General features: G+C 43.3%; 2 protein-coding genes across 2 annotated transcripts; both read left to right on the forward strand.

Moving 5' to 3' along the window:
- The first annotated feature begins 202 nt into the window (after window positions 1-202).
- Window positions 203-4115, forward strand: LOC138242039 (tubulin alpha-1A chain-like). Its single transcript, XM_069196814.1, has 4 exons — window positions 203-294; window positions 1931-2153; window positions 2331-2479; window positions 3002-4115. Exons 1-4 carry the CDS (start codon window positions 292-294, stop codon window positions 3980-3982), a joined length of 1356 nt encoding a protein of 451 aa, XP_069052915.1. The 5' UTR covers window positions 203-291; the 3' UTR covers window positions 3983-4115.
- Window positions 4116-7390: 3275 nt separating this feature from the next.
- Window positions 7391-12135, forward strand: LOC102694763 (tubulin alpha chain). Its single transcript, XM_006636789.3, has 4 exons — window positions 7391-7498; window positions 9828-10050; window positions 10230-10378; window positions 10930-12135. The coding sequence occupies exons 1-4, from the start codon at window positions 7496-7498 to the stop codon at window positions 11905-11907; spliced, it is 1353 nt and encodes a 450-aa protein (XP_006636852.2). The 5' UTR covers window positions 7391-7495; the 3' UTR covers window positions 11908-12135.
- Window positions 12136-12810: the final 675 nt, after the last annotated feature.

Below are 12810 nucleotides of genomic sequence, written 5' to 3' on the forward strand. Positions count from 1 at the left end.
CATTATATTATTTTTTTATGCATCAATAATGAGAAGTGTTTTATCTCTCCTAAATCGTTTGATCGTGCTTGTTCGATTTTGTCACTCCTTTGGTGTGTCACCAAGCAGAGAATAAAGCCTGTTGTTTTTTTTTTTGCTTAGAAAATTGTAGATGCTATCCAGCCTGGTTACCAACAACAGAAGCCTTCTTAGTTGCTGGGTTATCCCCTCCTGCTTGTGTTATAAAAAGAAGCTACCTGAGATTAACACTTCCTTCTGAATTCTAGGAGTCAGCCTGAAGAAACACACAGAATGGTGAGATTGCATGAAAGCTTTTAAATGCAGTTCTTAAACCTGTGACAAAGCACTTAAACTGCTTTTTTATGTAAAGTTCTCAGATTACAGGCAAAACTGGTTTTAAAATTTGAGCTTGGACTGGGGTCTATCACAGGATATTTACAGCTAAAAATGTTAGCGTAATAGTTCAGGTGGGCAGCTGCGTCAGCGTGCGTAGGCTGCAAAGGAACAAATAATAGGTTTATTCCATGCTGAAAAGAGGAGAAAGAAAACACAATGTTTCGGCCGTTAAGAAGGCTTTTTTCAGCATGGAATAAACCTATTACTTGTTAGTGTAATGCCTGTCTTTGGTCACGATTCAGAGCTAGATACAGCTACTGCTGGGTCCCTTTTTATACCAAATTCTGATGTGAAACCACAGATTGAATTGAACAGGCAATGTTTTCAATGTACGCATGTAGTCTGTGGCACAAAAATATTTTTTGCAGTTTCACTGTAGTCATTTAACTTCCTTTAGGTATCATAAAATCTTTGGATAATTTGTAAGTGATTTTACTTTTGTTGTTTTTTCTAAAACCATGGTCTTGAAATGTTATAACCAAATACTAAATGATATTTCCTGACTTGAACGGAAGAGCAAAGCTTTAAGATGGCTGTATTTACAGATTTATGTATTTTTTGCTGCTGCTTCACACTTGCTTGTGGTAATATGCTTAAGGATTTGTGTGACAATTAAATTCCTTCTAAAAGAAATAATTGCTTGTTGTGTCAGGTGTGAATTTATAGACCTGCTGTGTTCAATAAAAATTGCTAAACAACCAGACTGAAACCCTCTACACATTTATATTTAGTTAGCTGTTTATGCATCTGATGTCAAAATGATTAAATTATATTTCTTAGGTAGGTAAAACAAATCAAAAATTAAGCTTACAAAGGAATTATATCATATAAACCTTATATCACATAAAAATATGTGAATATTTAAATATGTGAGATAAATACATTTCTGATACAAACTAGCCTACTCGCTCAATTAGAAAAGTAACAGTAATTAATATATTAGATTTCATATTCTATATGTCTGCCTTTCATTGAGCAGTCACTTTAGAAAGGTAGAAAAATTAGTTATGCAATGCCATTTGTCATGTTTGCATTGAGCTAATCTGTCATAGGCCAAAGTTTTAATTTTTAACCATACGTGAAGAGCTTTGTGCCAGAATATGAATTCAAGATACTCTCAAGCCAGTTCTGGTGATCAAAATCCATTATGCCAGAAAATGAGTGCAATGATGTACCTGTAGTGTAACAGCTGAACGTTTTAAAATCATTCTATCAGGTAATGCCCTTGATATGAAAATTTACAAAAATCAAAATTAAAAGCCACTGGGAGTCTGACGACTGCATGACGGTACTAGTATTTAATACTATATGTTTACAGAAATTGTAAGCATATTATAATAAAGAAACTAGCATTGCACACCTATGATATGTAATCATTAATTTAACAGTTGTTGCCCTTGTATTTGTACTAACTTGTAATGGAATGAAATGAATGAAACTAAGATATTTATGATTAGAATTTGTCAGAGTTGTAACTTCATTGTGACACCTTGATTATTGCACTTCAATATCACCCTAACTTCTGTCTCCATAGCGTGAGTGTATCTCCATCCATGTTGGCCAAGCTGGTGCCCAGATGGGCAATGCCTGCTGGGAGCTGTACTGCCTGGAGCACGGGATCCAGCCTGACGGCCAGATGCCCAGTGACAAGACCATCGGAGGAGGAGACGACTCCTTCAACACCTTCTTCAGCGAGACCGGGGCGGGCAAACATGTCCCCCGGGCTGTGTTTGTGGACCTGGAGCCCACTGTCATCGGTAAGAGGCTGTTTCTTATTTCCCTGTCTGACTCTTTTTCTAATGCTTACAAGTTTAGAAGAACCCGCAAACAGAATTGTAACTTTCACAGGGTGACGGCCTCCACTATTGAATAGTATAATTTTGAATTGATTTGTTGCTTGATTAAAAAAAAAATTTCCCCCCTCTAATTCCCAGACGAGGTGCGCACAGGTACCTACCGCCAGCTGTTTCACCCTGAGCAGCTCATCACTGGCAAGGAAGACGCTGCCAATAACTACGCCCGCGGGCACTACACCATCGGCAAGGAGATCATCGACCTGGTGCTGGACAGGACACGCAAGCTGGTCAGTTTCTTCTTCCACTCCCCCTCCTCATGTCCATTTTTCACCATGATTGGTCCCGTAATTGATTAATTTTTGCTACAGATGTACTAAGACTGGGCCACAATGCCCACACCCCTAACACTGTCCTTGTCGGGACTTAAAACACTTGCGTTTTACTTTAGCAAATGAGTTATTTGGTTTAAATCCTTATAAGTAGTAAGACCAAGGATGACGCATCTTCCAGTCAAGGTACTCTGCTTTTAGCTTCTTTTGTTTCAGCTCCATATCTGAAATGTCTATTCTTCTACTGCATGCTGTTTATACTGAAGAGACCTACCTGAAGATGGAAGCCTTCACAATTTTTTTTGTCTGACTTATACTAATGTATAGAACTGCATCCCACCTCCATGGAGATTGGGCGCTATATAATTTACAAACTCACCTTAAATGAAGGTCATCATGTTTCACAAATTATTTTATTAAAAGAAAACTCACCCCTGTTAACTTAAGTCTCTTGACTTGGTTCATGTTTTATGTCTCCAGGCTGACCAGTGCACAGGGCTCCAGGGCTTCCTCATCTTCCACAGCTTCGGAGGTGGTACTGGCTCTGGTTTCACCTCCCTGCTGATGGAGCGCCTCTCTGTCGACTATGGCAAGAAGTCCAAGCTGGAGTTTGCCGTCTACCCAGCTCCCCAGGTGTCCACAGCTGTGGTGGAGCCCTACAACTCTATCCTGACCACCCACACCACCCTGGAGCACTCTGACTGTGCCTTCATGGTCGACAACGAGGCCATCTATGACATCTGCCGCAGGAACCTGGACATTGAGCGCCCCACCTACACCAACCTCAACAGGCTCATTGGCCAGATCGTCTCCTCCATCACTGCCTCCCTGCGCTTTGATGGTGCCCTGAATGTGGACCTGACTGAGTTCCAGACCAACTTGGTGCCCTACCCTCGCATCCACTTCCCTCTGGCCACCTACGCCCCCGTGATCTCTGCTGAGAAGGCCTACCATGAGCAGCTGTCTGTAGCCGAGATCACCAATGCCTGCTTTGAACCAGCCAACCAGATGGTGAAATGTGACCCCCGTCATGGCAAGTACATGGCCTGCTGTCTGCTGTACCGTGGAGACGTGGTGCCCAAAGACGTCAACTCTGCCATCGCCACCATCAAGACCAAGCGCACCATCCAATTTGTGGACTGGTGTCCCACTGGCTTCAAGGTGGGCATCAACTACCAGCCCCCAACTGTGGTGCCTGGGGGAGACCTGGCCAAGGTGCAGAGAGCTGTGTGCATGCTGAGCAACACCACCGCCATCGCTGAGGCCTGGGCTCGCCTGGACCACAAGTTCGACCTGATGTACGCCAAGCGTGCCTTTGTCCACTGGTACGTGGGAGAGGGGATGGAGGAGGGAGAGTTCTCTGAAGCACGAGAGGACATGGCGGCCCTGGAGAAGGATTATGAAGAGGTGGGCACTGACAGTGTGGGAGAGGAAGGAGAAGAGGAAGGAGAAGAGTATTAGACTTATTCTAGAAGCTTAAAAATGTTGTTTTAAGACACAAAGGGGAGTGCATGATTGAATTGTTGCAGACTTAATAAATTCTAAGTTACTGTGATGATGTATTTTAATAAATAGATTTTAATTTTCAGTTTCACTATTTTTCTGCCATCTAATATTTGACAGAGACTTCAAGATGCGTTAATATTTTAGTTTGACTTCTTACAATGTAATATATTTGCTAGATGGTCCTGTCTGGAAAAATGGTTATCATTCAAGGACAGTAAATCTCTCCTCCATTGGCAAGAATTGCTCCATTGCTTGCCCTTGCCATTTTGTAAAGGCTAGTGAAAGCCATGTTTATTCTTATTCAGTGCTCTGCAGTGCAACTGTGAAGGAAATGCAGCTCTCCAGAATGAACGGACACAATGCAAACAAGAGCAATACCTGTCATTAGCAAGGTCATTTTGGAAGCATTGAAATGATGGCAGCAAGTTTCAAAACTATCAGAAGAGTATGCTGTATGTTAAGAAACATATTGTGAGCACTCTATGATCTTGGCTGTAAACACCCAGTAGCTGACAGACTTGAAGTCTCTTAGCAGCCAAGATTGCACAACAGCTTTTTTGGTATAAGGAAAGAACATGAATGTAATTTTTTAGAATGATTTAGCATGACTGAAATTTATTATCCATTTTAAGGGATAATAAAATGACTAATCCCTTATAGACAAATGTTTATATTTGTATTCAGCTCCTGTGTAGCAGTGTCATTAGAAGGACATTAAAGTATATTGAGGAGTCTGAATATATGAATCAGTCTCACTTGTAGTCTTGGTTGACACCGGAAATATTTCACAGTAATCTAAAGAGATTTCACCAGTGCAATGTTCATTTTGAACATAATATCCCCATATTTTCTGTTCCATACTTTTAGATATATCTTTACAATCTGTTTTCCATTGTTTCTCTACATTGTCAAGAAGATATAAAGAATAAAAAGCTTTCACTCAGGCAGCTTCTTCAAGCTCACAGTTTCCTATCTTATATTCATATATCTGGTATTTTAGCTACCTTTATACATACAGTGCCACCGCACACTTGTCGGTATGGCTAGGTTTTTAAATTCTGTCTAAATATTTTTGAATTTTCTTTTGCTGTTTCTGTTCACAAATATCCCTATTGTGCTATTGACTATACCAGAATCAAGTTCATTGATAAAATGTAATAATAGGAGTTCAAGTAGGGAGTTAAGTCAGCATGCGTTGACTTCAAAGGAACAGGTGAAGGTTTATTCCAATGCTGGAAGGGAAAGGAGGGCGACACAACGGTCAGCTGGGGAGCCTTCTTCGGGTGAGAGGGAGAGAGGGAAACCAGCAGTAAATGAAGCATGGGAGAATTCCGGTTTAATAATTATTAATAATTCCTTACACTTATATAGCAGCTTTCTGGACACTCCACTCAAAGCTCTTTACAGGTAATGGGGAATCCCACTACCACCACCAATGTGCAGCCCCACCTGGATGATGCAACATCACCCAGAGTGCACAAGTAGATGGGGATAATTAGGAGACCATGACTGGTGAAGGCCAGGAGGAAATTTGACCAGGACGCCGGGGTTACACCCCTACTCTTTTTGAGAAACGCCCTGCGATTTTTAATGACCACAGTGAGTCGGGGCCTCGCTTTAGTGAGAGAAGCAGGCAAGTACCCCATGAAGGAAGAGAAGGTCATGACGATGAGATCCAGAACAAGATTTAGCAGAAGAGATAGTGGGTCGCAGTAGAAATGAGCTGAAGACGTTCAGGTGGGTAACTGCGTCAGCATGGGTAGGTTGCAAAAGGTGCTGGTCGGTTAAAATGTTAGTTCTTTCTTTTTAGTTCAGGTGGCTAGCTGCGTCAGCATGTGAAGGCTGCAAAAGAACAAGTAAAGGTTTATTCCATGCTGAGAAGAAAAGAAACACAGCATTGTGGGTGTCAGGGGAAGTTGTCAAGTTAATGCACTTGGGGATAGAAAGGGTCTTCAGGTGGTAAGGAAGCACCAATGGAATGCGATTGTGAAGCCGGGAGTTCCTGATTGAGTTGATGATCTGAGGGCTGCTTTTGGCTCGGGTGAGGGTCCTGTCGATAACATGGGTGGGGTATCCTCTGTTGATGAAAAAAAGTGCATTTTGAGGGCTTGATTATGGAAATCCATGTCGTCACTACAAAGTCGTCGGGGCCTGAGGAACTGTGAAAAAGGGAGAGAATTTTCCCCCGAAGAAGGCTCCACAGCTGAAACATGTTTCTTTTCTTTAACCTTTAACCTTTACTTGTTCCCTTTTCCTTTTTATACTGTTCTACAAACTAGCTTTATTTTAATTCTTTTTTCTTGGCCGAAGCCCTTACTCTAGGTGACTTCCAAGTGATCAAAACATGGACAAGCAAATTAAATAGCAGAATAAAACCTTTATTGTAAATTGATTTTTTGAATTAGTATTAGTGAGGTACACTTGCACTCTGTGTTCGACTTGATTTTGAGGAGAGTTTTAATATGATACTGAGCAGCTTTTTTGTTCCCGATTTTGAAAATCCAGCAAGTGAATTTAATGCTTTCAAATATATACATCTTGTTGGTTTCATGTTCTGGTGTTTCTTCTTCCCTTTCAGCTAAGGGATCAATTAATCCTTCCTTGCTTTTATTGCTGTTTAATTGTTGCCCTTGAGTATTACACACAGAAATGTCCTCAACACCAGTTCCTAGGTCTGAAAGTTGTCTGCCTTGTGTGTGTGAGGGAGTGTGTCTCTGTGTGTGTGTGAGGGAGTGTGTCTGTGTGTGTGTGAGGGAGTGTGTGTGTGAGGGAGTGTGTCTGTGTCTGTGAGGGAGTATGTCTGTGTGTGTGTGTCTGTGTGTGTGTGTGAGGGAGTGTGTCTCTGTGTGAGGGAGTATGTCTCTGTGTGTGTGAGGGAGTGTGTCAGTGTGTGTGTGAGGGAGTGTGTGTGTGAGGGAGTGTGTCTGTGTGTGTGAGGGAGTATGTCTGTGTGTGTGTGAGGGAGTGTGTCTGTGTGTGAGGGAGTGTGTGTGTGTGAGGGAGTGTGTCTCTGTGTGAGGGAGTATGTCTCTGTGTGTGTGAGGGAGTGTGTGTGAGGGAGTGTGTCTGTGTGTGTGAGGGAGTATGTCTGTGTGTGTGTGAGGGAGTGTGTCTGTGTGTGAGGGAGTGTGTGTGTGTGTGTGAGGGAGTGTGTCTCTGTGTGAGGGAGTATGTCTTTGTGTGTGTGAGGGAGTGTGTCAGTGTATGAGGGAGTGTGTCTGTGTGTGTGTGTGCGGTCTGGGAGGTAACCTGTTTTCCCTGCAGCTCCGTCTCTCTGTGGAGGAGTGTGTTTGTCCAGCAGGGCCAGCCCCTTTCTTTTCTAACTGTCAGTCCCGCCAACAGACAAACCAGCTTCCTGTCCCCCCCCTCCTCTTGCCCACACTATAAAACAGCAGCCTCAGCCCCGACCCGGCATCACAGCCTTCTCATTCCGAATCCTAGACGTCGGGCCGAAGGAAATCATACAAAATGGTGAGTACTGAGTCGGCAGCCTCCTTTTCTTCTGCTAGGCGACCAGTTAACATATGTTTCACGGTGCGGGGCTTTCACGTCTCTGAACAAAGCATCATATGTGCAAACCTTCTGCTTGAGCGAGTGGGCCTAATCTATTCACAAAAGAGCCAGCAAGCAGCCCATGAATTGAGTTTAAGGCTCAAGGCGAAGGGCTCTGAGGAGGCCACATGTTTGCCAAAGACTTGATTCCCTTGCTGAAATGCAGAGCGCACAGCAGGGATGCAGTGTCGCTGTGGCAGGGAGGTTCCAGTGGGGGCAGGGAGACTGTAGCGTGAGCTCGTCCTCCTCTGGAGACTGTGGGCTGGGCGCCAAGAGCCTGTTGCTGTGACTGCAGTCGGGGATTAGGATTCGGGCCACAGCCCCAGCTCCACCACCTCAACCCAGCACGTCTTTGTAAATAACGGTGTCGCACCCAGCCCTGACCAATGTGCTAATCCTCTTGGGTCTGATCTAGTTTATTTCGCACTATTTGTAAAGTATTAACATACCATTCCAAATGTAACGGCACATGCTTATTCAATTTATTTTCACAAACAAGATGGTAATTAATCGAACTAGGAAAGCCTCAAATGAGTTCCAATACTTTTACAAAAATGGTCCCTAACTTAAAAGTAATGACCTTATTTTTATATTTGATTTGAATGACTTGGCAACCTGTGTGCGGTCCTGTTTTTTTATTTCACTTTCCCTTCCCTTCCATTATTTTATGAAGATGTGAAAACTGAAAGGAACGTTCCTTCCCACCACCGTCTTTTCTCCAGAAATTCAGATTATTGGGGTCCTATAATTTCATTTGTGATTAGGTTACCCTGCGATGTTGAAGACAGTTTTCCTTCAAACCGACATGTAAAGAGAGTTTTCCTTCAAACCGACATTTACAATGCTCCATAATGTTTACTTCAGACCTCTCAATAGATTAGATTGCATCTTGCGTTAGTGAGGCTTTTTGCAGCCACTGTGTTCAACCAGTTGCATCAGATTCTTTTTTTTTTTCCCTGCCGTGTGTCTCTTGTTTCAAACAAAGGAGGTTATATCAGTGGAACAGTGGGGGTGGGGTAAAACCTTCTGACCTCCAGCTCTGCGGTTTACAGAGGCAACACGGATAAGCTCCATATCGCAGCCTAAGGGAAATGCAGTACTGTTTTTGCAGCATCTTATCCCTGGAGAGGCCATTATGTGCGGCATTGTGACTCAGCACAATTTTCAGATACGTGTCTCAATCACTCCTGGCACAACAGAAAGCAACCAGACGTTGAAGCCAATAAAACAAGTGATGGCTGGAAGGCTCTTTAGGGAACTTCTCTTTGTTAAATAATTTTATTTGACGGATACAAGACAGGATGATAATTAGTAACAAGGCTCCCGCCCCCGTTGTTCATATATTTACCCTTTATTTTTTTTATTGTAGTTTGATGTATGGGTTATTTTGTAGTTTCTGCTAAGTAATGATAGAGTCTGCAATACAACGTTTCTAGAAATGCTGTTTTTCTAACAGAAATGAAAACTTTTCTTTAGGGTAGTAAGGGATTGATAATGATTACTGCCTCTGTCATTTGTAACATTCTCATCCACCATACAAGCAGACTCTTGTCCTGCCATTCTGTATTGGAAACAGCAGATGTCGTTTAAAAGCTACCCCAGCACTGCATTACACAAAGAAACAACTGAATGTAACAACCGAAGCCACTGTTATGAGCCAAACCAGGAGTACTCCACCCTAACCAAAGAGAGCTCAGACAGCTTTGTGCTGCCCACACCAGGATCTCCATTCATCTAAACCTGCAGTTTGTAGCCTCTTTGCTACTGGGTGGAGGCTTTTTGTGGAAAAGATTACTGGAACTCCTCCTGGGAGGAATTCATTGATTAAATGTTTATTCCTGTCATCGGCTGATTCTGCAGGAACTGCAGTACTAATAGTGAGCTTGCCGCTTGCCAAGATCAGAAACATCATCAGACTAATTGCTCTTTTTATTCAGCTGGCACTTTCATCCAAAGCTAATGGCATTCACACCCATTTATACAGCTGAGTGTTCCGCTCGAGCAAGCTGGTCAAGTTTTTTAGAATAGTAGAGCCTCACATGGAATCTGAGCCCACAAATTTCCAGTTACAAGTTCAGAATATCAATCATTGCGCCACATCACAGAAAAGTTCACAAAAAACAGTGAGTGTTATTTTAGGACTGGCAATTTCATATGATCGAAATGTAATAACTTTCTAAATGCACAGGCTATGTGTAACATCGGTGTATCCCCGAAGTACAACTCATAATTTCCTTTATTTCTTTAGCGTGAGTGTATCTCTATGCATGTTGGCCAAGCGGGTGCCCAGATGGGCAATGCCTGCTGGGAGCTGTACTGCCTGGAGCACGGGATCCAGCCTGACGGCCAGATGCCCAGTGACAAGACCATCGGAGGAGGAGACGACTCCTTCAACACCTTCTTCAGCGAGACCGGGGCGGGCAAACATGTCCCCCGGGCTGTGTTCGTGGACCTGGAGCCCACTGTCATCGGTAAGAAGAGGCTGCATGATATTATTTCCCTGTCTGACTTGAAAGTGCTCATTTCATAATACCTACAAATAACTGTTTGGATCATGACTTTCACAGTGTGGCAGCCTCCACTATTACATCACTTGGAACAGTGCAGGTAAACTGATTCCTTTCTCTTTTTTTCTCCTTTTAATTCCCAGACGAGGTGCGCACAGGTACCTACCGCCAGCTGTTCCACCCCGAGCAGCTCATCACTGGCAAGGAAGACGCTGCCAATAACTACGCCCGTGGGCACTACACCATCGGCAAGGAGATCATCGACCTGGTGCTGGACAGGACACGCAAGCTGGTAAGATTCTTATCTTATCCTCCTCCTCCTCATGTCCATTTTCCACCATGAATTGGCTATTATGCATTGCAGATAAAGTGACGCTAGGACACGATTCACTATCTTTGTTTAAGCCAGCTATATCCAGCCATTGTGCTGGACAGGACATGCAAGCTAACGGGTTTCATTACTTTCGTGCTATTTCAGGCCTTTTCCACAGTATATATTGTTTTATTTTCTTATTGTTTATTGGTTATACATAAATTAGTGTTGGAATTATCTTTGGATATTTGAGGATAAAAAAATATTGCAACTAATTTCTTTGATAAAACTTCAATTGTGGTAACGATGAAAAGCATGTCATTGTCAAAATGTTACACACACATTAAACCTCAAATATGATACTGTTATTATTTTTCTTGACACTTTTCATTTTTAAGCGAAAAGCAACGTGATAAGGATTGATTGTTGGTTTCACTTAGCTTTTATGTAGAAGAAAATCTTTCTGTTTACATTAAAGCAGCTTATTTACTACTATACACCAACTAACTATGCTCATATTATGTCTCCAGGCAGACCAGTGCACAGGGCTCCAGGGCTTCCTCATCTTCCACAGCTTCGGAGGTGGTACTGGCTCTGGTTTCACCTCCCTGCTGATGGAGCGCCTCTCTGTCGACTATGGCAAGAAGTCCAAGCTGGAGTTTGCTGTCTACCCAGCTCCCCAGGTGTCCACAGCTGTGGTGGAGCCCTACAACTCCATCCTGACCACCCACACCACCCTGGAGCACTCTGACTGTGCCTTCATGGTCGACAACGAGGCCATCTATGACATCTGCCGCAGGAACCTGGACATTGAGCGCCCTACCTACACCAACCTCAACAGGCTCATTGGCCAGATCGTCTCCTCCATCACTGCCTCCCTGCGCTTTGATGGTGCCCTGAATGTGGACCTGACTGAGTTCCAGACCAACTTGGTGCCCTACCCTCGCATCCACTTCCCTCTGGCCACCTATGCCCCTGTGATCTCTGCTGAGAAGGCCTACCATGAGCAGCTGTCGGTGGCTGACATCACCAATGCCTGCTTTGAACCAGCCAACCAGATGGTGAAATGTGACCCCCGTCATGGCAAGTATATGGCCTGCTGTCTGCTGTACCGTGGAGACGTGGTGCCCAAAGACGTCAACTCTGCCATCGCCACCATCAAGACCAAGCGCACCATCCAGTTTGTGGACTGGTGTCCCACTGGCTTCAAGGTGGGTATCAACTACCAGCCCCCAACAGTGGTGCCTGGGGGAGACCTGGCCAAGGTGCAGAGAGCTGTGTGCATGCTGAGCAACACCACCGCCATCGCTGAGGCCTGGGCTCGCCTGGACCACAAGTTCGACCTGATGTACGCCAAGCGTGCCTTTGTCCACTGGTACGTGGGAGAGGGGATGGAGGAGGGAGAGTTCTCTGAAGCACGAGAGGACATGGCGGCCCTGGAGAAGGATTATGAAGAGGTGGGCACTGACAGCGTGGGAGAGGAAGATGAGGAGGGAGAGGAGTATTAGAAAGCAAAAAGTGATCCTGTCTTGATTTTGCTGTATTCCAGTACCAACACAACTAGAAATGTCTTGGACTCTATGTAAAAATAAATGGACTAATATTTTATGAAAATCATTTTCATAGTATTTTAGTGCCATTTTCTTTTCATAAAGTACCACTGATAAACATTAAAACAATGTCAAAAATGCAGTGTAGCTGGATCAATATTTTGTAATAAAAAACTTGAAAAAATATTTTTGAAGTCTGTTTCTTTAATGTACAATGTAATGTATTGAATTTCCATTATGATGGTCTTTAGGTCTGTAAAGAGATAAACGTTTGTGAAAGGATACTGTTCATGTACCAATTAGACTCGATCATCTAAGCTAAATATTTTGTCAAACGAAGGATAAAGTGATAAACAGGTGAAGATGAAGATATATGGAAATAACTACTGGAAAATCGTATTGATGGAGTGTGACCATGGGAACACCGTAGTTTGCTTCTTTTCCAGTTTTGAACATAGCATCATCTAACCAATATTTTCAGATCGATTCCATACTCTTGTAAGAAGAGTCAATGTCAAATATTACATATAAGAGCAGCTCTTTAAAGAACTTCGAAGGCAAAATGACATGTCATATAAATCTAAAAAATTGACATCAAAGTGCAAGACAAGCCTGAACAAAATGAAGCAGGTTTAAGCAGAATCAAAGCGGCAATAAATTCTTGCGAGCTGTGCTTTTCTTCAGACAACCCTACATTAACACCAGTAAATGAAATGCTTCTGGGAAGTGTAGGGCTGCTGGCAAGCTAAAATGTCCTCTAAGCACATGGTTATTTGCCTTAGTCAGTTACTGAATCAATTCATTCAAGGGTTATCATTGCTGCCCCCACACTCGCTGGGGTCCTGGGTTCAATTCTGGAGC

This window comes from Lepisosteus oculatus, chromosome 12 (assembly GCF_040954835.1).
Source record: "Lepisosteus oculatus isolate fLepOcu1 chromosome 12, fLepOcu1.hap2, whole genome shotgun sequence".
In the NCBI taxonomy this organism is placed as follows: Eukaryota; Metazoa; Chordata; class Actinopteri; order Semionotiformes; family Lepisosteidae; genus Lepisosteus; species Lepisosteus oculatus.

Bases quoted from the DNA above. Each gene is read 5' to 3' on its own strand.
- LOC138242039 (XM_069196814.1), top strand. The intron at 2,154-2,330 runs GTAAGAGGCTGT...TCTAATTCCCAG, and splicing joins CCTGGAGCCCACTGTCATCG to ACGAGGTGCGCACAGGTACC. The intron at 2,480-3,001 runs GTCAGTTTCTTC...TTATGTCTCCAG, and splicing joins TGGACAGGACACGCAAGCTG to GCTGACCAGTGCACAGGGCT.
- LOC102694763 (XM_006636789.3), top strand. The intron at 10,051-10,229 runs GTAAGAAGAGGC...TTTAATTCCCAG, and splicing joins CCTGGAGCCCACTGTCATCG to ACGAGGTGCGCACAGGTACC. The intron at 10,379-10,929 runs GTAAGATTCTTA...TTATGTCTCCAG, and splicing joins TGGACAGGACACGCAAGCTG to GCAGACCAGTGCACAGGGCT.